Below are 27,648 nucleotides of genomic sequence, written 5' to 3'. Positions count from 1 at the left end.
ATCGTCGTGAATGCATGTGCGAGTAGTTTTGTAATGTTTGTTCCAGAGCGGTGAAAGCCCGTTGTACCCATGTGGGGAATGCCAGGACGAGAGAACACTTTCACCCCGAGAGATCACCTCCGTGGTCTAGTGGATAGAGCGTCTGCCCGGAGAGCGGAAGGTCGGGAGTTCGACCAAAAGACGTTAAAAGATTGTACTTGTTGTTACCTTGCCTGACGCTTGGCATTAAGGGCTAAAACGTGGACGCGTCATTCCAAAAGACGTCAAAATATGGTACATGAAGTTACCCTGCCTGGCGTTCTGCACTTAGTCAAGGCTCGCTAAATACAATGTTTAATCCTAATACTGGATATTTACCATCCCCAAACACACTCTTATGAATGAATGTACTTTCAACTGTCTCATAAATCGGACTCAAAGCTAATGATGTACACATTGTGTAAGAAAAATTTAAATATCGCATGTCTGATGTTTAATCGTTTCGCACGTTGCTCCATTCTGTAAATAAGCATCACATTTGACACTTGAAATGAAATAGCTCATTACTAAATATATTAAATGATAACTTCTATATAACTCTTTGAATGACTGATAAAAACAAAGGTCGTCTTCCAATCAATTTCCCACATATCTGAAAAATAATGGATACATACTTTAGAATGACACCCGTTACTGAAGAAATACATGTAGTAAATATTGTGCATTTAAAACAATCACCTGATATCTCATGTTACATATCTTGACGTTACCATCGCTCCTTGCATCACTCTGTAAACAAATAGTAACCATATTTGGCATCGGAAATGAAATGCATTTCTTACGTACTTCATTAAGTGATTTCTCTAACACTCCGAGTTACTGATAAAAAAAAGGCCTAATAATATGTTTCAACTGTTAGGAAAATCATGGATACATACTTTATAACTCCGGCTATAAACGCGTTCCTGAAAAAATGGTACATTTTGTGCCTTTGAAACAATCATCTGATATTGAATTTTATATAACCTCTTCAGATCATTTACGTCATCTGTATTATTGATCTCACAAGAGTGGAGCACAGGTGCGCCAGGTGGTTTGAATGTGTGCATGCAGGCAGAACTGTGGGGGGCGTGGCTACACGTAATCGTGCACAAACACTGAACAGCGATTTCAATACGACCTGGAAGTAGATTACGGATATATGACGCCACCCTGACTGTACACTAGTCACACAGAGGCATCTGGACTTCACAGAGCTGCAGCACTACAAATACCTGGAATCCGCTTGACAAACACTTCATAACGTTGACACATTCTCAAATGTTTTTAGCTCGATGAAGTACCCAAAACAGCAATGACTGTTTATGGATTTTACCTACTGACGCTCCTGGCTGTACTTGGATATCAGGTATGTCGCGTTATTCCTGTAATGTTAACTCACAATTCATCCATTCAATACAATAATACATGCAAGTACGTGTACCCCTGTAGTGTTGGATGCTGCACGTATACCAACCAGTCGTTTGTCTGGTCCTGACTATATTATTTATTTACCTCAATAATGTTCACGTAAAGTAGACATTTTTGAGAGTATATATATATATATATATATAGAGAGAGAGAGAGAGAGAGAGAGAGATATATATATATATATATATATATATATATATATATATATATACTCGTCACTATATGGCTGAAATATTGCCGATGTTACGTAAAGCATTACCTCACCTACTATATATATATATATATATATATATATATATATATATATATATATATAGACTCTCAGAAATGCATATAAATATGTATGTTTATGTATATATGTATGAATGACATACATACATACATACATACATACATAGATACATACATACATACATAAATACATTCATTCATACATACATACATACATACATGTGTACATACATACATACATACATACATACATTCATACATACATACATACATACATACATACATACATACATACATACATACATACATACATACATACATTCATACATACAAACATACATACATACATACACAATTTGCTCCCTCAGATGTAGATTGGCAACGTAGAGAAATAGCGCTTATCACGCTTGTGTGTTTGGGGATGGTAAATATCCTGTATTAGAAATCAACATAATATTTAGTGAGCCTTGCGTATTTGCATCTCAATTCGCATATGACCCTAACGGACAACGTATTTATCCGGTGGCTTTATCCTGCCCATTATATGATAACTAAGACTTTAGTATATTTCACAGATATTTAAGTTGACTTTGACAAAACAGTTGTAACACTGCAGTGCGGCAGTACATGCATTAAGTGCAGAAGTTCAGGTGTTAAGTTGAGCAGTTCAAGTGTTTTGTGTGAAATATATAATGCCAGAGAGATAGAGACAGAGAGAGAGAGAGAAAGAGAGAGGAGAGAGAGAGAGAGAGAGAGAGAGAGAGAGAGAGAGAGAGAGAGAGAGAGAGAGAGAATGTTTTGAGACTCGCACATACGCTCGCAACTTGATACCGTCGATTGTTAGACGACGTTAAATTTTCCTCCCTAAGATGTAGCTTGGCAACGCAATAGCCTGACGTTTGTTTGGTTGTTTGTTGTTTAACGCCGCACTCAGCAATACTCCAGCTATATGACGGCGGTCTGTAAATAATCGAGTCTGGACGCACCAGACAATCCAGTGATTGACATCATGAGCATCGATCCACGCAATTGGGATACGATGACATGCATCAACCAAGTAAGCGAACCTTACCACTCGATCCCGTTAGTTGCCTCTTAGGACGAACATAGTCAACTTATACGGCAAGCTTGGATTGCTGAAGACCTATTCTACCCCTGGTAGATGGCCTAACGAGTGAACGGTCAATATATTGAAAGTTTGAACTGACATTTATTAATTTGGTGGTGATGATATCCCACTGCAATAATTCTCTTGGCTGTTTGCTTTTTAAACCATGTTTATGAATATGTTTAGATTATAAAGACAATTCTCAATATATTTGAAGTATATATATACATGTACTTGTCATCAGACAAGGAACACCTTTGTAGTGCGTGCAGAGGACGATTGGTATGTTAATAAAAAAACAACATATTATTGCACTTTTAAAATTATTATCGTTTAAAAAACTATAGGCATTACTACAGGCATTACTAATAATTTCTCATAATTTCCAAAGATGAATTTCAAAAACGTTTCCGTCTCAGCATAAGGCTCATCATCAGTGGCCAAAATTTTAGCGGTGTACGGGTACGAATCCCAAAATATGTTCAGTAAAATGTAAATGTTTGTAAAGACCAATTGCACCGACTTTCACGTTTAATATCATTGTGGCTCAGGGATATGACTGGACCGAGCGACATTCGGCAGAATTCATTTGAGCAATGGAATGCCCCAATACATCATTCCAGAAAATAAGAACCTTAAGTGGCCCTGGTTTAACGCCGCATAGAACACTATTTCTGTTACAAACGAGCAGTCGGGGGACGGACGAAAGTGAATAGATCTTACACCTTTGGCACTTTTTCCCATGTGTACGGGTCTGTTGCTGACAACACAAGAAACATAATCAGGACGAATCTGCGATTCGAACAAAATGGGTCCTGATTTCAGGTAACCAACGACCCTTTAATTCATGGACTTAGTTCCTTCTTTACGGGCGTATTTATATGTGCATTTGTAATTGTTGTGATTGAGTTTGAGGCCTGGGCGCATCACTGATGTATTACGGTTCATGCTTTGGTGACGTTTTAAAAATATACAGGAAGAAACATAAGATAAATGTCACATTGTCGCCCTTTGATAAAATAGTGAAAATATGCAGTAAGAAATGTACGACAACGTGACATTGTGATGAAATGTTGCATTGTCATAATTTTCCTCTAAACCCACGTAGTTTTCCTTTTAGTATTACTTCTTCTGTTGCGAAGAAGTTATCAGTTGCGCCTGTGAGTTCTACGGCACACAAAGAACCCAACATTAAAATTGTACATACTTACCAAAGACAGTCGTATTTATATGTCCCTTTTCCTGATATTCCCGAATTGACGTGAAGACAAAATTAACAATGCACCTTCTCAGCACACACGAGCTGGTATTGTATCGCTTATATGACATATTACATGATTGGTTACGTTCCTTTTTCAGACATGCAGTGCATCAACATCAACGCCAACAGCACCAACAACGCCGACAACAACAAATACCACACCCCAACCAAGTGAGTATCGAAGTCAAAACTTGGAACAAATTGTTGCAAGAAATGTAGTACATTTATTCATTGCAAAACGATCCAAAATTACAGTAGGTACCAGTAACATATTCACATTTCGCATAACCCAACAGGCTTTACAATTAATCTTCTCAAACTCGAAGGAATATTAATCTTATATTCATACGTGTTTTCACAGCTATTTTGCCCTCTACGCTAAATTTAATCTGTTTCGGCGGATAATCTAGACTGGCTATTCTCTTGGATTGACAATCTATGTTTACAAATTCCTTGGATTGAAAATATGTAAAAGCAACCTATTTTTAACGTTTTCGAAGTTGTAGGCTTTTTAAAAATATCAAACTATGACAGATGTCAGAGAATATGTAGTTATATGCTTTCAACGTACATAGCTGTTTCATCGATTAAGGATGAGATCCCATTTACCCTTTTATTGAGCAAAATATACACCACAGAAACAAGTTGTTCATCAAACCTGACTCGAGAATGGCACAATCTTTTGTTAACATATTTTCTACATTGACGAATAAGATGTTTTATCATACTGCAAGTTCAGAGCAGTGTTTAGTCAATGTTTTTCATTACCGCAATATCAGTGACAAGGAACGTTTCATTTACACATTTGTTTCGAGTTATTCACCACAAACCACCGTGCTGTTACTGTTAATACAATCTGTTGCAATTCAACAGTGTTTTGTTGTAAAAGCAATTCAGTTTTCAATGTGACGTGTTCATGCACTGACAAGCATCACAATGTCACTTAAGACATCTGCACTGACAATAAACTAATCTTTGATGTTACCTCTTATACTAGATATGCATGTGCATGAAGCGGTACCTTTGTGGATCTTCAGAATTGATAGATATATTTATGGTTCAAACTCATCACCTGAAACCTTTTTCAATATTTTAAATCACTCGATATATAGAAAATAATCCATCTTTACTTTCACAGAATATATTCTATGTTAATCAAAAGATTCATTTATTACGTGTTTTAGAGACGAACACTTGCCATTTGTATTCAAGATTTGAACATTGCATGATTGCAGGCATGATTGCGTAAATCATTTTACTGCTATGTAACGGAATTGGAGTTAATTAAAGTTCATTACTGAATCTTATATATTCGTGTGTGACATTCACAATCAGATGTTATGGTCAATCACATCAATCCATTCATTTACCGTTTTCATAGATTTTGAATCCGATATAGAATGGCGCAGTGATGAAAGGATGCACAACAAGACTAGAACTAAATATATTGTTTCATTACACTCATGCTCCCTTTTTACATATCACAGCACTCGCGAACAAATTCCTTCTGGTATACAGATGTATGCACTGTATCAATGCATGTCTCGCGGCATTTCAAACACATACACACACAAACACACACACACAAACACACACACATATATACACACACACGTGCGCGTGCACATCGAACTAAGTTGACAGTCGTCAGACGTGTCGTCCTCATGTCATCTGATGCAGACCCGTGTCGTGAATATTTGGTGCTGCCGAATCGTAATGGTCCAGGTGGTGTTTTGGACAGTAATTACAAGCACATTCATAACATATACGCCATCTGATCGTATGGTTGGTTTCCCAACTTGAAATAAGATTGGGTTTCATAACAACCACACAGTGTAAACTTAGCCGTGCAATATGAAATGAATCAATGAAGTATGCAGGTAATGCCACTCACTGAGAGAAGGCTGGTTAAGACACATGCAGTCATCCAAACGTTTATTTTGGTCCCTTTTATTTTGTATCCACCGTAGATTTCATAAACATTTCTCAGTGGCAAAGTCAATTCAAATAGTCTTCCTATCCATTTGTACCATGTGGTTCAGTTATAAATTTTAACAACCACCTTCAAACAATCCCGTTGCGCCCCTCGTGGTTTATTCTTCCTGCAGAATTATATTGCCCTATAAGCAACTTCTCCTCGTCGATTATTCGTTAAACATAGAGGGAAAACAAGATCGTGTAAGTTTTAAATTTTGTTAAATTTGGTTACTTGTGAAAAACAGAATCCATTACCTCAAAGTATTAAAATTGAAATTTTATAGTTGATTTAGTGTCGCTTATCTTAGCCAACAGAGAGGTCAAAGCCTAGTATCATCAATATTTTCAGTATTTGTAAAATTTCTTTTCTTTTTTTTTGTCACTATTGTCAGAAATTTATGTACGTATAAATGCGTTATAACCACCGTCCACTCTCTCTACATCCACGAAGGATCTAGTGTATTTTTTTGGTATTTTTTACAGAGCATATATGAAACCGCATGTTACATTGTTGCTCAATAGGAAGCGACAACTAACGCACTGTGACAGGAATATCGGCTTTGTACCTTATTCACCTTCAGCCAGAAGTATAGATTTGTGCTATCTATACTTACTTTTGGTTTGGTTTGATATTCTAGTAATTCAAAATATGGAAGTGACTATTATTTATTGAATACAAAAATACTGTTTCTGCTGTATGGTTTTGTTTGATATTATTGAAATATTCATTAATTAGAATGTTTTCTCATGAGCACCACATATTATTCTCTAAAGACAGAGGATTTAATCTGATATGTCCCTCTTGAATCAATATCAAAATTGTCATCGTGCAGAAACATGTTCCGTATTCGTCAATTATCTGTATTTTATAAAAGAAATATTACAAGGGATAGATGAGATATGACTGCATGTGCGAGGGGTTTTCCTAGTTTTATTCTGACTTTAAGTCATGTACTTTTTGACATTTTGATATCAGTTCATGATTCTGTGGATTAGTTATGTCCCAAGCACGAACTTCTGTAATGCGTTTGCATTTTTGAAATATGGAAGTGACTATCATTTATTGAATACAAAAATACTGTTTCTGCTGTATGGTTTTGTTTGATATTATTGAAATATTCATTAATTAGAATGTTTTCTCATGAGCATCATATATCATTCTCTAAAGACATTGTTGAATATAATGTGGAATCAGCGTTGAATCAATATCTTGTTTCAGCGTTGAAATGGCATTGCAGACATCAACGTTGAAACAACGTTGAATTTTGATTTGGTATTGGTTGGAAATTGGTTGACTATCCGTCCTTGCTTCCTTGAGATATGGCTCCCTCAAGTTGGAGATTGAAACGGGCCGATAAAGTAACCAACCAGTCCCAGCAACCCAACGTTTGTTGTACTTTAGTTCAGATGCTGTTGAAGATGAAAACCATTTCCTTCAATGTTCTTTTTATAATGTTATCCGCCGTAGTGAACTCCTGACCTTATTCAGTGATTGCTCTGCCACAAACTTGAATATATTGTTTAACGTTAATACCCTCGCCCCCTCAAATATTCACCCGTAGAAAACTATTCTATCATTCATAATTTACATATATATACCCTGTCAAAAAAGAAACGCATAACGAAAATGGTAATTTAATGCAGCAATGTATTTGTACAGGGTGGATTTTTCAAAAATATCTTTTTGGTTTATGATTTCTCTGGTGTTTTTGTCTTAAAACGTCATATCCAAACGCATCCCGTATGTTAAAGCATGATTTTCGATAGACGCATTTAATGTCACAGAACACGTATTGCACGGGCAATGCGCGGGAAACTCGGGGATCACATCGTGTCGTGGATGGGTATAAAAGATCGATCTCCGTCTTTTTTCATTCACTGTATTTGGAAGTTTGAGAAGACTGCAAAATGCCAAGACTGAGCCGCGCTAATCGTCACATCGCCATAGGTCTCCTGGAAGCAGGACAATCTCAACTTACAGTTGCCCGTCGAATGAATGTTCATCAAAGCACGATTTCTCGTCTCTGGGAGAGATATCGGCAGCAGAACTCGGTGGAAGATGGACCTAGAAGTGGACGTCCTCGAGTCACCACTGCGGCGCAAGATAGGTACATCCGGGTACATCACCTGCGTCAGCGAACAGCTACAGCGACCACTACCGCTAGGCAAATACCCGGATTGAGAAGGATATCTGCACAGACTGTCAGGAACAGACTACGAGAGGCAGGTTTAAGGGCAAGAAGACCCAACTTGGCCCCGTTATGCGTCATCGCGTTCAATAGTGTACAAACGTTCAGGTCTGGAATTTGGTGAAATCGAGATTTCTGTTGGAACGACGCAATGGAAGAATGCGGGTGTACAGACGACGTCATGAACGTTTTGCCGACGCCAGGTGGACAGATTCGGCAGGGGCAGCGTGATGATGTGGGGAGACATATCCTACACTGGAAGAAGTGAGTTGGTGTTGATCCAAGGCAACCTGACAGCGCAACGCTACTGCGATCAAGTCCTTCGTCCACACCTCCTTCCCATTATCAACCGCCAGAGGGAGCTATTCCAGCAGGATAACCCCAGACCTCATACGGCACGTGTCTCTAGAATGAGAACATCAATGTGCTGCCCTGGCCCTCCAGATCACCAGACTTAAACTTAAAGGTGCCCTTGACAGACGGGTGCGACAGCGTAACCCACAGCCCCAGACACTCCAGCAACTAGCACATGCACTACAGGCAGAGTGGGCTACATTTCAGCAACATCAGATTCAGAGACTTATTCGTTCTATGCCGAGACGATGTCGCGCAGTTCTGAACGCCTGTGGTGGTCATACGAGGTACTGACTTCAGCGCCATCAAACGTCGATGTGTGATGTCTTATTCAACAGTGATACCTTGACATTTCCGGTGTAAAATGTCTTCGATTGCCATTTTTATTAACTTGTCCACAGTGTATCAAAATAAAAAGAAATCTGTTGTTAAAATTCTTATATGCGTTTCTATTTGAGAGAGTATATATATTTCTTTTATTTTCGTTTGTTTTATTTTTTATACATATATTTATTTTATGTATTTTATTTATTTTACTTGTTCCTTTTCTATGGTGTATATAACGCAAAGTTATGTATATATACTCATATATTTTATACCTTATGTGTTTGTTATTGTAATGTTTTTATCAAGAATTATTCTTGATTTTACTGTCTCTCATAACCCGTTTGGGTGGCGTTTGTACATGTGTTTTAATGTATCATGCTCCGCTGACGTTTATCTAATTTATGTACAAATGGTGCGACAAAAATAAACCACTTTGTACTATTGGTTGCATTGATATATATAGCACTGTAGCACTTTATAATCGGATCAAATGGACTCGTTTTCCTCACACACGTCGCACGGCTTTCTTTGTTTGAAAGGAGTTTATCACGCTCACACAGTGCGCATCTCTCTTTCGTTCGTCATCATTTGGCCGTTCCCTGTTGAAATTATCCGAGGTCATAATGTCCAAATTCTTGCGGAGAATGCTCAAGTTCAATACGAGAATGTTCTGGCAATTTCGTCAGCGCCAGAGAATAATAATAGAACTGATGAGGTCCGGCAGTTTCATATAAAAAATCATAAATATTTTTCATTGACTAAAACGTTTTCCTTGGAATCAAACATGCATGTTCCCTGCATGGCTTTGTGTTTTAACTCACCGCATCATTGAATTAAAAACATTCTGTTGAATGAATAATGCTTTTGACATTATGTAAAAAAAATCATCAAGGGTGATAACTGTAGATAGAGGGGAAATTCAAGACTTTTGCTGTACCTATCCTGATGCATCGTCGTCGTGTATTTAAGGTCTATGAACTAAGTCTTCTGAGATTGATTGTACCAGATATGAATACTCAAACGCCACTATTGGAACATACTATAAAAAATATAAGATTTTTCTAAAGGTTCATATATTGAGATTATTATACGAGTATGCGTGTCATGCTGATTTTGAGAAACGAGTGTCAAAATTCCTTTATTTCCCGAGTGAGATCGAGGGTACAAGAATTCTTAAACGAGTTTCGTAAAACACAGAGTATGACACTCAAGAAAGTGTAATAATCTTATTATTACCCATTATTTCCTAATCCTTTTGAGCCCCCTTTTAGAAAAATGCACTGATCAAGACCGCCGACAGCTATGGCGTCGTTTCTAGTGTGATGTCATTTCAACCTTACGTGACAATACGATTCGAATGACGTCAACAATCACTCTCCTACCCCGAGTCCCATGCTGCCAGTATAGGACCCCAGCCACAGGCGATTCGTCTGAAACTAACACAATCCATTCAAGATATTGCACATGTGTTTTCATCTGTTGCATCTTGATAAACATGTGTCATAGAATGGTTAACTTTCAACTTGTTTGATAGGCATTACTTAGAAGTTGGCGGATGACAAGATAGACACAATTTTATGGATAACAACTACTTTAATACTGTAAAAAGCGACGTTTCGGTATGACAACGGTATAAGGATCTATACCGAAACGTCGCTTTTCACAGTATTAAAGAAGTTGTTATCAATAAAATTGTGTCTATCTTGGTTAACTTTCATTGAAAAAACACCCGAAAATGTGAAAAAAACTATTTCCATTTGCATAGCTAGCCTTTGTTTACATTTGTTGTACGGCTCAACGTGCTGTCATCGACTATGATCACTTTTGATGTATAAATATACATTGTCATGCACCTCACTGTCACAGCTTTAGTAGCATATCTATATAATTATGCAAAACAATATGTAAAGCGCCCCAATATACTTGCATGAGGCTAATCTGTTCTGATTACAAGCAAGATATAAGTCCGGTCACGTGATATGCAAATAAGAACGTGGTAGTGGTGTAATGGCAAGTCCCCACTGCGCCGGGGTGTTGTCAACAGTACCACCCGGATGACGTAAACAATATACTGGTGCGCGTGAAGCGATATTTGCACTAGTGCACATCCGATATTTATTTACTCGATTATTTCTAAACCCATGGGAAATAAACATAAGTGCTTTCTGATTTTACCTCACTATTCTTGTTATGAGCTGACACATATCTTGCATTTATCGATCTATGCAGTATTAAGGATAACAATGCAAGTTTGCTAGTGTTAGTCTAACTACCTGTTGACATGATTAGTGTCTTACACAAGGTCGAACTTTCAATAATTCCACTCAGGTAGCGGTCGCGTCACATTTATATCCATTTCATATCATATATATACTGACATCTACCACATCGATCGACATGACCGTAGACGATATATGTTTCAGAGCAAGAATATGGGGGCACTTGCAGCACCAGTATTCCATGCGATGACGCTAATAAGAACATCTTCTGCAACTCCCTTGTCACAAAGTGTCTGTGTGTTGATGGAAGATACCACAACGGCCAAGCGTGTATCCAATGTAAGTACAGAGATAGTTAACTGTAATATATATCATGAGATGCAAGTTCAACATTTAATTTGCGTTTTCCTGCCGATTACTGGTTGTATTTGTATGCATTTATTATGAGACCCTTGCGATTCGATATAATCATGTGTAAACTGCGCATGCGCATGCGTGCAAGTGTTTGCTGACGTAAAATAGCAAAAAGACCTTCAGCTAACTTCATCTTCTAAGCATATACTACCACAGCTAGAGTATCGAACAAAACGCATCTTAATCACGATGAGAACAGTAAATAAAAAAATCAAATAATCACAAATAACAAACACGGAATATAATAATTTACATCATTTACATTTACATTTTACAACTTGCTGGTTCTTTGGCCGGATATCGCAATCTGTCTTAAATAAATCTAATTGTACAAATGAAATACTCAGACAAAGTAACGGCATATTTATCCCGTGAGACTCTTGAAATTATACTCATCATGACAAAACATGTGTATGAATAGACATATACGCAAACCCCGTCCACGAAATTGAACTATTCAGAAGTGGCTGTTGAACCCTCAACATACTACTACTATATGCAAACGAATCACATAATGCCTAAGTTTAAAGTGTTTGCATTGTCCAAAGTTTGTGGTTAACGTTTGGAGACGTTTATAGTAACAACTTGTAAATAGGACTCATAATTGAAATTTGTATATCTGTTGATCTGGAGCGTTGTGTATGTGTTGCATGCTATTCGTATGTTGGGTTGTGAATAAAGCTGTCGCGATTTATCAGTGTGGATCTCATGTCACGTAACACATGTCTGCATAAGGAGTTGAGATTCCATAGAACATTGACATGGAGAAGATTTGAATGTGAAACAACTTTGTTTTATTTTGAAAGTTTCGTCGTACTGGCGACCACATCCTTCCTAGTTGAGTCTTTCTATAAGAGTAAAGAGTTAAGGATAGTCTATTGCTGTCTCTTTTCTCCACAAAACTGGAATGTCTTTTCATTTGTGGATATTTGCCACAGATCTATAAATACGTTATGTACAAGTCATTGGATTTAGCTAGTGATAAAGAAATGACGATATGTAACTTCTTATATGCCACTTACAGATTGTGTTGCAATAATCTAGCTTGGCAACACCAGTCTAGCAGAAATCCAACTGTGACAACACCAGAGCTCTCATTGGTGTTGCAGACTTTCAGCCTTAACAATAGTATACACGTTGTAGTTCTGTGGAGATATGATGACTAGCACTCTAAACATCTTGATTTCGACCCAATTGTCATGGCTATTGTGTTATCTTAACTCAATTTCACCGTGTTATATTACTAATCATCCGGGATTTCATGAGTTTTATGACAAAACCAATCACCATAATGGGGCCGAATCTGGGAATTGAATGATAATAGAGTTGCAGCTCCTTAGCCTACTCACCCATTCCTGTCACCTCAGCTGACAGGACTCAATGGAAGGTGTCTTGATGTGAGATTTTAAGATCAGGCGTGAAGCTTTCAGGAACTAGGCTGGTACTTAACATTCCAGCATTCCATCCTCTTGACACCAGTAGGCTTGAATCGAGTCATAAGCTCAAGAGTCTCATTACGTGGCAGGACAAAATATCGTCAATATAACATCTGTAGAAGATCTACATGTGTGTCTAAGTTCGTGCCTTGAAGTACTTGTGTGATGAGATTTTTCCTGAGTTTGGAAATGTTTCCATTTTCATTATTTCGGCATATAAATGAATAGTCATTTAATGACAATAATAAATGAGAAGAGATCATACTTCACATCCCATACAACTTACGACGGAACGGTGGTCCTTTTAAATGGGTAAACAAAATGACTGCCACTACCGAAACGCTTGGAACTGATATCTTTCCTCGAAAGTTACAATCTGTTAATCAAGACATGTTGCTGAAGTACGGGTGTCTCCTGGTAAGACAAGCAGATTGTGTGTTTACATTCGAAGTAATATTTTGTGTATGCAAGAACGGCTTTGATTAATATTGCTTGCCGCTCGACAGACATGCAAATGTGGTGGTTAACATGAAGGCGACCTCGATAATGTTGTCTTTCTACCAGAGTCAGAAAAATGTGTGGCAGAATTAGATATTCATGGTATGCAGATTTTCCCTGACAGCTATGCTCATTATTGTTTGCAGACAAGAAGGTCACAACCTTGCCTGGATGTCTTGTCACGAATCAGGTTTATATGTTAACTTGGCTGAACGTTATGGTATTAAAAAAGAAAAGACAAAAGTTATGGTGTTTAAAAATAGATGACAGGAAAGCAAGTTTAGTACCAAAACACAAAAAGTGAAATTATAAAACAACATAAGTATCTTGGACGGATATTTACCAGTAACTTAAATTGGAAAGTGCTTCAACAATCATTAAAAGCTAAAAACAATGTTTTAAACTATAGTATTTTTTTTAATGTAGATAGTAAAACCTAGAATGTATTCTTCATATTATTTGACACAAAAATATTCCAAATTTTATCCTGTGGTTGTAAACTCTTTGGGTTTAAGAAGTTTGATTGTTTAATTTTAAAAATACAATTGCTTGCTTGTTAGCAGTACGCCAATCTATCTGATACAATTCATAGTATTGTTGTTTTGATAAGATATTGATATATGTTCCATTTCGTACGCAATAAACATAAACAACTAAGTAATAACTACGAATGAAACTTCTGATATTATTAAATGCTTACCCATCAATAAAGGCCTGGGACCTTACAGAAACAGTTATAGGCTACTACCATGTTTATTGTTCAATTTATCATTAAAGCAAAGTGTGTTTCCTGATGATTTGGAAAAGGCCAATGTTAGCAATTGTTCAAGAATGGTGACCACACTACTGTATCGAACTATCGGCCGGTATCTCATATTTGTTGTGTTCGGAAACTATTTGAAAGAATGTGTTTAAACACTTGTATAATCACATTTATACGACCGACCCATTTTATAAGTATCAATTCGGCTTCCAAGTGGGCCAATCCACTGTCAATCAATTGATTGAACTTAACCATCAAATATGTACATCATTAGACAATTGAGAAACTTTTGTATGCGTCGTATCTAAAGCCTTTGACCGCGTTTGGCATAATAAAAATAATAAAAAGGGCTTATTTACAAGCTGAAAAGGTATGGTTGAAAGAACAATTGTTAACATGGCTTTTAACTAATTGTAATCAGTGTGTGTTTGCGAATGGAGCCCAATCACAGCCACGATTTTTAAAGGCTGGGGTCATCCTAGGGTCAGTCTTAGGACCTTTTCTTTTTATTGTTTATATTAATGACATAACAGATAATTTAAGTTGTATCACAAGACTATATGCTGATGACACATCACTTGGGGTTCCTCGAGATGTAGGGCAATGATTTCTATTAATCTGAACAGAAACTTGGCTTTATTACATGAATGGGCCAAATGCTGATTTCATACAACCCAGATAAAACGGAACTTTTATAGTTACATTTAAGTTAGATATATGTAAATTACATTACAGTTTGATGGTCAGGCAATTAATACAGTTAATAGCCACACATTTTTATGCGTTACGTTCGAATCAACCGGCAATTGCAAGTGGTCTTGTCATATAAGCAATATGGTTTTAAAAAAACGAAAAAATGACATACTCAGTGAGAAATTAAGTTAATGTTAAACCGAGACACTCTCAATATTTTTTTTTAGATATTCACGAGGCCCCATTTGTATACGCATGTGAGTTTTGAGATGGATGTAAAATAGGTTCAGAGTGACAGACAAGAGAGATTGCAGTTGAAAGCAGCCAGAATCATTACTGGGCTACCAAAGCACACACAGCGATCATCATTATATTACGAAACTGATTGGGAACCTTTCCAAGAACGTAGATAGACACGAAAACTCTGTCTTTTATATAAAATATATCACAATTTCACCCCATCTTACTTAAAAGATATTTTACCCAATTCGGTATCTTTCAAAAATTATACATTTAATTTAAAACCTTCACATGATTCTTTTTTCCCGTTTACTGTCAATGATGTGGAATGAGATACCATTAAATGAAAGAACTTGCAGTTCAACTCAACATTATAAGACACTTAAAAATCAAAACCATCCCAAGGTCCCCTTGTACTTCTCCTTTGGTCATAGAAAACATAATATTATACATACTAAGCTAAGACGTAAGGTCAGTCAGTTAATTTATGAAGTACGAAGACGAGGAATCAAATATACAGCAGAATGTTAATATGGCAGTAAATGTGAAAATACATATCATTTTTTCTTTGGATGTGCATATTAAATTAAGAAAGAGCCATTTAATTTAGAAACATAAGCAGTATAGTGGAAAATACACCAAATGGTTTCAATTTGATATTTGAATGGAAATAGGGATTTACCAGAAGTAGATACAAAGTTAAATTTTAGTCACATACTATGAGTTATATACGTAATGCAAAGAGATTTATGAAAACTATATTGTTCTCACTGTTCACTTATCTTTCCTATTCCTTCTGTCCTACTGTTCTGTTCATGTTTCGTACATTCCATTCACTTTTTGTAAATAAAATATGTTTTGGGCGAATACGTTGCCACTGTATATTGCTTATATGGAACGAACTGTGAAATATTGATTGAAAATAGATTTACAGATATGCTTTAAAATGTTATATAAGTTGTAAATATGTTGAAAGTGGAAATCATAAATGGGAAAAAATTAAAAGCACTATCTCAGAATTAATGTCACATTAATAGCGTGTATGACCACCCCCTTCTAATCAGTTCTTGTCGGTTGGCTGGAGGATGTGGTCGCTGTTAAACACGAGGATCCATGACATCACATAGGTGTTCTATAGGTACATGTCTAGGGAGCGTGCAGGCTCACGTTAACGTTCTTGGCTGCAAGGAAATTATGTCCGATTCGGCCTGTTTGGATTCTGGCGTTGTCATGCTGATAAATGACACATCGGGGCAGCTGTTGTAAAATGGAAGGCCAATCAGACGAAGAATACCATCCATCTAAGGCTGAGCTGTCATATTTCCGTAAACGATGAAGAGTGGTGTTCTCTCCTGCCCACAAATTCCTCCAAACACTGTAACGCCCCTCTACCACATGACACGACTTCCTGAGCGCTACATGCCGCCGTTCGTTCTCCCCTTCGACGTTAAACATGCTGTCTTCAATCAGCTCTGAACAGACAGAAACGGATTCATTAAGGATGACGACTCTCTGGCAGTCCTGGCCCATCTCAGTCTCTGACGTCTATGTTGCCCTGTCAATAACAGTCCTCTCAGAGGTCTGTAAGCTCTAATTCCTTGAGCCCTGAATCGTCTGGCCACTGTCTGTTAATTAACCATATGCCCTAAGGCATTCATCAGGACTCGATTCCGGAGATGCAAAGTACGCAAGTACCGGTCTTCATTGGGCGTAGTTACCCGTTGTTTGCCTGTCTGATGTCTGCCCGGTCTGTCTGTAACGTTGTCATAGTCCAGGCAATCAAGGCCATTTTTCACTCAACTTGCAACAAATTGCAACAGAATCTATTTCACCACAATGTATTTCTACAAGGTCCCGAAAACAACATACTAAAAGACCCAACCCCAGTTTGGGAAATATGTCTAACATGCATAATCCAATATGGCCACCAATTATCAATATATGTTCCATATTTCAGATGAGGTTCATTGTTTTGATGAAGAAAGCATGTGTTGTATTGCGAAATAGCCATATTATGTTTCTAAAAAGATATTCACAACTACTGACAGTTTTCGACTGTTGTCAAATCTGCAAAAAATCAAGATGGTAGCCAATTTCAAGATGGCCGACAAGTTTCCTAAATGTGTGTTTACACTGTTGAATCATTTAACGCTCACACAGTGTGCTAGGACTTATATGCATATAACTCGGCTAACTACATTTGTAACTCACTGAAGTATCGTTAACACTTTTAGATAGAAACTAAGTCACCAGAGCCCCCTGGTGGCCCAAAATTCTAAGATGGCCGCCAAGAGTTTGATGGCTAGACATAGGATATCAATACACTGTTGGTCTCTTATGGCATTTTTGAGTGATTTGAACTTCTACATCGGGATAAACAGACTCAAGGATGTATGTAAAATACTCAATCGTTTGCGTAAATCCAATATCACAATGAAATATCAATATTTATGTCTTAAATGACATGTTATGGCTCCTCAATACAATGATTTAACTACAGCCTAGCCGTGTTTATTCAAGGGGCGGTGGGGTAGCCTAGAAGTTGATTCGTTCGCTCGTCGCGCAGATGACACGGGTTCGATTCTTCATATGGGTACAATGTGATAAGTCGATCTCTGGTGCCCCTGCCGTGATATTGCTGGAATATTGCTAAAAGCGGTGTGAAAAACAACTCACACTTACTTGAACATCCACACTGCATGTAACTATGGAATGTCACTGTTTTTGTAAATGTATGTAGAGACTGTAAACTACTTGAAGTATGAGGAATGTAAAAGAATAAAGGTATAAAGTGCAAAAGAATAACCTGAATGACCGGAGAATGTGCCGATGGCAAGAGCAATCGGTACACCTGGTGTCATCTCTGAATTGCAGAATTTCAGTGATCCATTCATATAATTGTCACCGCTATGTTGCCTTTTACGCCCAATTGAATCTGTTTCAGCTGAAACATTAGTCTGTGTATGCTCTGACGTTCACATGTTATATTTACAATATAAGTCATAATATACTTGTATATATCAGTACCTTTGCTCTCTAATCGTCTCCAAATATCATCCTTCAGATTCAACTTTGTCACCACGTTTTGGCACCACGACCACAGGAACTAGTTACGTCTATGTCCAATGGAGTGATCAAACTGCCACAAATTACGATGATGAGTATCAGCTAACCATTTCACCCGATGGCAAAGTAGGTGCTACCACCGGGAATTTCTACAACTTTACAAATCTGCAACAAAGAACAAACTACCTCGTCTCTCTCGTGCGAACCATTTCTAGATATGGGAGAAATCAGAGTCTACCTGCCGTCACAACAACGACCAGAACAAGTATGTCATTCAACATAGAGTAGTGAAGCTTTGTGAAGAAATACTTAACGTTACTGCGATAAGGTTTATTTACATGGATGTCATCATACCACTTAAAATTCTTCAACGAGCTCTATACGTCATCGTCATTGTCCGCCGCATATGTAACCACAATAAGTCATGGCGCACGTTCTCTGTAGTCCTGTTTGAGTGATTCTCTCAGATTGTCCAAGCATTTGCCTGTAAATCGTAAATCCTGTTTAATACTAACATGTAAATGCGATGCGTTGGGTTGAAGTATATAAAAAGATTACTGGAAATTCGTCTAGGCATTCATATTATTTGAGTATAAGTATGTGTTATAAGTCTCGATAGGAACAACGTAATCTAGCGTGTGCTTACAAGGTTGAATGGTCACGTAGGTGACCCGGGTGCACGTGGTGTGCGGTTTATACACGCAAGGCAGACATTTGTTAAAAGGGTAGATTTGGTAAGTCTGCCTCACGGTTTATACCAGGACTCTCTTTTCTTGTTGCTTTTAAACATTATAGTTTTGTAAGCACAAGATACGGCCGCCAAGATGAGAAGAGATGAAAGTGACTTTTAGCTGTGCGTCTGCCATTTTGCAATGATTTCATGTCCCCATTTTGCTATATATAAGTGTGATGTATGAATTTAATCTGGCATGACTCAATTAACCATCATCTGATTAATCCAATCAAGTAATGATTACCTTACGTGTATCTCCCACCTGCCATCGTGAGCTCGGCCACAACTGTAAAATCACTTACTTTATTGTAACAACACCATTCACATCAAAGAAATACCGCAAGTCGGCCTGAGATGTATTCTGAAACCCAAATGTCTGCCTCGCGTGTAGACACCGATCCGGGTATGATTCCCTCAATGCATGTAATATGTTTGGGGTATTCTTGCGGTCTTTGGCCATCAAACGGACTCTATATTGTTAAACGTAGCCAACAACACTCATTCGTGTATCCTCGATAATGGGAGTAAGTGATTTTACGCCCCGTTTACTAATAATTCAGCAATATCACGGATGGGATCACCAGACATGGGCTTCACACACTGTATAAATTTTAGGCGAACCCGGGCCTTCAACGTGACGAGCGAACGCTTTAAGCACAAGGCTGCCCCGCCATCCTTCTCTGTATTATGTAACATAACGTAAATAAGTATTGAAGATTTTAGATATAAATCAACGAAGGGATATCCATATAAAGTTTTGAGAAAACATTCATGGAATGGGGTTAAATGCTTTACATCACACTGTGGGTTCACATGTTACCAGCAACAAAGTATAATTCATTTTTGGCACAAGATCTGAATGTAACATAGATACCTTTAATATGACAACTGAAGACTTTTACATTTCTACTTATATATAAGTATTACTAACGTTACTTTGTATTACGTATTGAACACAAACCAAAATGCCCACGGTGCACCCCCGCAAATTTACTAATCACTTCTGTATTGGTCAGCTGAAGCGGTAAGGGTACACAGTCGATTTAATACACAGTTCAATGCATTGTTAAACCTTGTCCCAGCTTTGATGACAAGAAAATACTCTTTTAATTAGACCATCCCTGTTTAAAGCATGCTTTCAAGTGAACCATTGACTTCCCTTTGCATGTGCTTGTGACTTGTGCCACCCCTGAAGCAAAATACGCTAACCTCTTCGTGAACACTATTTGATTCAAAAACACATGTTTATGATATAGTCGGAATCTTACAATGGACACTGCGCATAGCACATAATTCTTTGGATTATGGAAATGGATTGGGTGGCTTTAAATCTTATAATTAAAATCCAACCTTGAACCGTTAGCTATGTACGTCTCTAGACGTTCATGATCTGTGCAAAATGAAAAAACGCGATATTTTGGCAAACTCTTGAGTGTTTTAGAATGAACAGAAAGCTACGTCCTTATGACTAATTTTCGCGTTTTGACATGCGTAAACAAGCAAATGATTCACATCATACACGAAAGGAATGTGAAAACAAGACATTATGGCCACGCTTTCTGATTCCGGGATTTGTGTAGTCATTCTTGTCTTTATACCAATTAAAAAAGTTCACATTTTTTTTAAAGCGATTTGTCTACTTAAAAATTGTATGTTTCAATCAAGAAAAAAACCGTCACCGTGTTTGGTTCATGGGATCTCATACCTTTCCTTAACACAACGTATACGCTAAGGGCACTTTGACCGCAACACAAACGCCATTTCCGTTTAGGTTTTGTTCCCATTCGTCGCATAATCATGAGGACCAAAAAGGGTTCATTTGGTTTCTGTACTGGCATTGAGACCGTTCATGGTGATTCGCGTTGTGTGTCGTCTGGCGTTGTCTTGCTAGAATATGGTCCAAGGGTAATGTTGCAGGTAAGGGAAACCATTGTCGAATTACCTCATCCTAGAGGTGAAAACTGCGAAATCCGTCTTCCTCTTTCACATGTTCCGCCCCATATCATGCGCTACCATCACCAAAAGGCATGACCTCCTGAATGTAACAACGTGCTTTTTGCTCTCTCCCTCGAAGGTAAATACGATCTCTGCCATCAGGACTGGAGAGGTAGAATCTAGTTTCGTCAGTTTCTGTTCTGCCATTGGTTGACGGTCCATATGCTGACCTTAATCTTTGACGTCGATGTTGAGGCGTCAAGGCTATTCCGCGGCACGTTCTGAAGTATCGAATGTCATGTTGCCGTTGTCTCCTCGATACATATCTTCGACTGACAGTTGCTGACGATGACGTCACTGTGACGTATCTGTTCCTCAGATGTATGACGCGTAGGTTCCTGAAAAATGGTCTACCATGCCTGGGCCTGTCACTTGGCAAGTGTACCAAGGGTATGGATAGTGTGCATGTAACGTGTCATCAGCCTGGTGTTTGTAGTTCTGATACAACCGAAAATGCCTGGCATGTGGTCGTGTGACCCTCCCATTTGTATCTTACCTGTTTTCTATTTTCCCTCTTCTTTCGATAGCCCTGGAATGATTGTTCTTTTTAGGCTGATCTGACAGAAAACAGCTACACTACTTTATAACCTAACTGACCAACTATAAATATCATCATGTTATGCTTGCATTAAACTTTCACGGTTGAAGTAATTTTCCCGTGACCAGAATATGGCTTATTATGGCAGAAACGCTTGTGTTGGTTGCGTTAGGCGTTTAATTCACAGCAATTTTTTGTCATTTTTTTATTTTAATTACAACAAATAATTATTTAAAGTTTGGGATAGCTTCTTTTGCCCGTGTTATTTCAATGATGCAAATTCATTAAAGTTGTAGCCAAAACTAATACATGGTTGGTTCATTCGATATGCTCTCCTAAAGTATACAACATCTGGCGTTATATACTTATGTTGTCGGTAAACGTCGTCCATACGCCTTTTACATTTTCGGCTTCTTTTCCGAAATGGCTTTTTCTGATGTATTCAGTCAAAATCATCTTCCTCCCAAACGTAAAGGGTCAGAAACCTGAAACGGATCACCAAATTTGTTCAAACTCAAAGCCGTGTTGATTGGAACCCATATCATACTTCCCTGGACCAGTGGAGCTAAAACATAACGTGCTTGCTTCCACAATTTCCTTACCACAATTTGGAATCCGATAATCAATATGGCCACCAATCAGCCATTTTTAAACACCTATCTACGACAATCACTTAGCCGTTTTTGACCAGTAAGCGGCGCACAACACACATGCCTATGTTCCATTTTGGTCAATAATTCAAATTTTTACTTTTTTACTATGCCCTTACATATCTTAAAATTACATTTATGTAAAGGTAACATTTAAATTGCGACCTATGAAGATCTGTGGTAGAATAGGTCTTAAAGATCCCATGCTTACAGTAAAAGGCGACTATGCTTGTCGTAAAAGACGACTACCGGGATCGGGTGGTCAGGCTCGCTGACTTGGTTGATGCATGTCATCAGTCCCAATTGCGTGGATCGATACTCATGATATCAGTCACTGGATTGTCTGGTCCAGACTCGACTATTTACAGACCGCCTTGATCATATAGCTGGAATATTGCTGAGCGCGGCGTAAAAGAACAAACCAAATTAAACCAACCATTTAAATTGCCAGACTGAGGAATGCCCGAGAAGATCTAGGTTAGAATTGATCTTCAGCAATTAATGTTTGTCGTAAGAGGCGACTAACTTGATCGGGTGGTCAGGCTCGGCGGCTTGCAATTGGTTGATGCATGTCATCGTATCCCATATGCATAGAATGACGTTCATGTCAATCACTGGATTGTCTGTTCAAGACTCGACTATATACAGACCGTCGACATACAGCTGTAATATTGCCGTGGGCGTAGTTAAACAACAAACACATGAGGGATCTGAACTTTGCATATATGTTGATATCCCACGTTGTTCAAATAATCAGAATTTGAATGGCTTTTCTAAATAACTCATGCAAAGTTAATGCCGAATGTTGTTTTTAATATCAATGCTGACAGCAAACTTTGTTGGGCTACAGTGCCGTGGTACTAATTTATTTTTTTACTTTTTACTTGATATATGTATATTTCAATATGTTGTTCTCTGAATCATAAGGCCACCAAGAATGAATAGTTTCAAATCAAAATGCATAACATACTTTATGCACATCATATATACAATATCATACACCTAACAGACAATTTTTGTGTTCAAATAATAAATAACACTGCATTGTTCACTATTTACGAAGTTTGAATAAGCGAAAACAAGAGAATCGGGCCTTTGAATATTCCATAATCGTAGAAATCGTAAATAGGAAGAATATGGCATAAGTTCAAGAATCATAGTATCTAAAAATGGCTGAATCTTCTATTTCAGAGGTTGGCTACAACAGAGAATGCGACTCAGCGTCAGACACGTGTATTGATACCCACACAAGCTGTCAGGGCGATGAATGTCGCTGTAATGGAAGATTCTACTGGGATACCGGATGTGTCTCTAGTAAGTGGTTAAAATGATTATATAACTAAGTTTTACTATTCATGCTGCTTTTGACATTAAGGGATATCATTTTTGACATTTCAACGAAACATGTTGAGGATGGATTTGTTGACGCTAAAGAAAAGAGATTGCAATATTGCACCTTAAATGTGGTTTCAAAAGTACTGAGGGTGCTGGTTGATTTGTTGCAAATTGTTTACTGAAATATTTTCATATCTTGTTATGTTTACATCAACACAAAATTTAAACCAGATAAATATGCGTGTAAATGTAAACGACGGCCAGTGACGTTTTAATGTATCACTTATAATTTTATAACTGTTTCTTCATATCGGATATATAGAGGTTATCACGCGAGTGTGTTTGGGGATGGTAAATATCCTGCATTAGGAATAAACATTGTATTTAGCGAGCCTTGGCGAGCTAAATACATAGTGTTTATTCCTAATACAGGATATTTACCATCCCCGAACACACAAGCGTGATAACCTATTTATCATATAATGTAAATCTATAATTCTGTGCTTGAAAATCGCTTCCCCTCTTTCACAAACATTACCGAAACATTGCAAGTTTTCCTTGAATGCGCGCATTAATATTTATTACGTCACAGGGTAAGTGATGTGTCAGTCGGACAGTGACAGTAGCCAATATAGTTACAACTGAAATCTGTTTCTTATACAGTGGCTTAGCAACATATATGCAAAACAACAATTGTTTTTATCCGTTGGCTTTAACCTGCCGAGAAACCTACCCATTTTATATATATATAAATGGTCTTTGCAATGAGTATTTATGTTATCCCTCAAAATGCATCTAATGACTCTTGCTTTCATGTCTTTAGAGGAAGTATTGAATACGGTCCATTATATTCTTCAAAATAGTTGTGCGGCTTAGTTCTTAGTTCATGAATTTAGCTTTTCGATACAATGGTACCCGAAGGTATTTCATGTTAAGATGACTCTTGTTCCTAAAGGCGTAATAATTTTACTGAGTACGCCAAAGTCATCCATTTCTGAAATAGAGCTACATCCCATTTAATTGTGTAAAAAGTTATCATAAACGGGATCACACAAACACACTTTATTTTTGTTACTCAGCCTGTCAGCCTGTTTGGATCAAAATATCATCCTCATACCATCAATTACACCCGGAAAAGAATTCGTGTTAATAAAAATGGAGTCAAATATGTGCCTCCTCTTATTTTTTGTTCAAACACTCAGATTATTCATTTATATTTGTACGATATAAACAAAACTAGGATCACTGATGGCCAAATATCAATGTCGCTTTCTGTGATTTAAAATAGTATCCAGCCATAATTCAAAAATGATTATTTTTATCTGTTCTTGAAACGCCCATTGAAATAAATTATGTAAATGTAATAAGTTTATTCATTAACTAATTAACTAATAACCATCTATGTGAAAATCCATGAATAATTCCCTATTTCTATGTCTTGCGAATAACACTTTATAGAAAAATTTGCTTTACGTGAGCAGTGCATAAATGATTAACATTTGTTAATTTCTTTTGTCATTATTTCAGTCGACGGTCTCAGTCCCACATCTGTCAGCGTCACCGTGGACAGCACAACCACAATGACAGCAACCTGGGAATCGCCCTCTAACGCCATTGTTACCGGCTACGAGGTGACCGTCACTCCTGGTAACATCATTCAGATCCTTACACGGGAAGACATTAAGACCACGCCCATCACAGGCCTGACTCCGGGGAGGCAGTACATTGTGTCTGTGGAGACAAAGATCACCTACCTGCAGGGACGCGATGAGAAGACAACCGCTGTTTCTGCGCAACCTAAAGTAACAAGTGCGTAGAACAGGCAGGAAAGTTTAAAAGTTGCAGGTCGACTAAGATATTCGCTCATAATCCTGCACATCCTGGATCCATTATCTGCATACGTGCAGTTCCTGCTATATTTTTGTAACATATGAGTTTTTGTTGGTTCTGATCAGCACCTGATACAGTGGATAGGCTCAGCGACAAGACCAACCTCACAGCCCCGGACATCATCATAGACTTCCCGAAGGCTGACGGTGATGTCCAGTACTACCTGGTCCAACTGCAGGGGATAACTAATGGAAGCTACAATAAATCAAATTACGTCTATGTACCTGAGATGAATACGGCTTTCAGTGGAGTTGTGTCTAACTACCAGTACAATCTGACGATAACAACGCACAGTAATCAACAAAAAAGTACCCCTTACATTCAGACTATTCGAGTCATGGCTTCACGTAAGTATTATATAGCCCTACTACTTCCAGTTCATGTGGTCGCTGTTAATTGTTCTGAAAAGAGCACATTGTGATTCGTCCCAGCACCTGCGACGAATACGACTTTCAATAGAGTTGTTCCTAACGACCAGTACACGATATCAACAAACAGTAATCATCAACAAAGTACCCATTACGCCAACACTATTTGAGTCAGGGCATCACGTAAGTAGCTTGATTATAACCTTAGGATCGGACACACCTTTAATGATTTACCCGCAAAGTGCTCAGTGTGAAATAAATAGAGACTGGTCTAGTGCCCAGTACTAGAATTAAGCCGCTTTACGACAGAGTACAGACATTTTGGCACAAGGTTTATTATACAGCACGAATTGTTACAGACACGTAGGGACTCAATCCATCATTGTCGATGTGTCTCGGTCAATGTACCTACAGCTCAGGCTAACACTTACCGATTTGGGTATAACTGACCTAATCCCCATCCAGGCGAGTAAACATGCTTTCCTTTCCTATTATACGTATCAAAGCTGACAAATGTTACTGAAACGGACATAACACATTAACACCTGCATGTCCTCAAAACATCAATTGTTCACAATGCCTTCTTCTTTGACTGGTAGCAGAGCTGTAAAAGGGGTGAGGGGAGGTGACATGGGGTTTAAAGTCACGTTCAATGTTATTGCGCTTATACAGCGTGGGGTCGGGAGGGTGTGTGGCTGCTTGTACTATTCCGGACTAATGCCGAGTTTATAGTGATTGCCTACTGAGACACCATGCCGCAGATCAACATGAATACCCTATTCAGACACAGTATACTGACAGACTGACTCCAAGCAGACCAACCCTTGTTTTAGCCCCATAATGCCGAGCGCCGAGTTAACAACAAGTACTATCTTTTTACCTTTTTTTCGTATGACGCGGCCGAACCTACTACCTTCCGCTCTCCGGGCAGACGCTCTGTCCACTACACCACGGAGGTGGTCAGCGGCAATGGCAGTGGCTTAACAAGCAGAAAGTTGAAACGTTTAGGATTTCTATGTGATTTTCATTCTCGAAAATTTCATTCTGGAAATGTTTACACATTAACATATGTAATGTTATGATAAGAAAGATTTAATTAGGTGTCTGGAACAGGTGAATTGGTCAATACAACTACGGTTAAGACATATGAAACCATGGCAACGAGACTGGAAGTTGGACAGAAGCAGGGCATTATCTACCTCACGACATACTGCATAAAACATATATTGAATTACAGGCGTGATACTATGGGAAGGCACTGAAAGTCAAATAAGGCAGTAATTATATATAAGACAGTTATTTAGGCCACATTCTCAGCTACCAGACATAATGTTTGCACAAAGGAAACAACTTCTCAGGACATGGCGTTGGAGTGTTGACATTTGTAATGGTTCACCTAATTATTTTATTTTGCTCTTGTTTATTTGGTGAGGGAAACAATTTGCAGAATGCAAGATATTAAATTAATGTCATAAGTTAACTTCGGAAATAGACATAATGACCATATTTGGCTTCCAATAAAGTAATGTTACAGAATATTCACAAATTCTCATTTCGAGTGAGCGCGTGCATTTTTAAAAATATACCATCAAGCTATTAAATACATATAAGCAACAAAACCATTTCATCATCATAACAAATCACTCCTTAATGCAGAGTGCATCGTGAGAATGCAGCTAAATCATGAAAAATATCATCTTCCCGAGGGAGTTAACTGACTATAAAAGTCCGGTTTCCACCCTTGCCGAAATAGGCTGCAATTATGGAGTTACATTTTTGGCTGAACTTACGAGTCTATGCATAGTCCAATTAAAATCGTTCAACGAACAATACTTCCGGTTCCTAATCAAAATGGATTTCAAGTGCAGATTTCGGTCGACTGCAGGATTTGCAAAGCATGTGTACCGCCAACTT

At 38.0% G+C, this 27,648-nt stretch overlaps 1 protein-coding gene across 1 annotated transcript in view; it reads left to right on the top strand.

Annotated features, from left to right (window-relative positions):
• The first annotated feature begins 1,150 nt into the window (after window positions 1-1,150).
• The window catches only part of LOC124113240 (tyrosine-protein phosphatase 10D-like), a 45,084-nt gene continuing 18,586 nt past the window's right edge, over window positions 1,151-27,648 (top strand). Inside the window, exons 1-7 of the mRNA XM_048383867.1 lie at window positions 1,151-1,387; window positions 4,148-4,220; window positions 11,320-11,454; window positions 18,224-18,490; window positions 23,333-23,455; window positions 25,004-25,285; window positions 25,432-25,713. Of these exons, the coding sequence (XP_048239824.1) occupies window positions 1,334-1,387; window positions 4,148-4,220; window positions 11,320-11,454; window positions 18,224-18,490; window positions 23,333-23,455; window positions 25,004-25,285; window positions 25,432-25,713 (1,216 nt within the window). The 5' untranslated portion in view covers window positions 1,151-1,333. The remainder of the gene's footprint in view (window positions 1,388-4,147; window positions 4,221-11,319; window positions 11,455-18,223; window positions 18,491-23,332; window positions 23,456-25,003; window positions 25,286-25,431; window positions 25,714-27,648) is intronic.

This window comes from Haliotis rufescens, unplaced genomic scaffold, assembly GCF_023055435.1.
Source record: "Haliotis rufescens isolate VD_foot unplaced genomic scaffold, xgHalRufe1.0.p SCAF_5, whole genome shotgun sequence".
Classification (NCBI taxonomy): Eukaryota; Metazoa; Mollusca; class Gastropoda; order Lepetellida; family Haliotidae; genus Haliotis; species Haliotis rufescens.
Note: the sequence above shows the minus strand (reverse complement) of the source record. Positions and strands in the feature narration are given on the sequence as shown.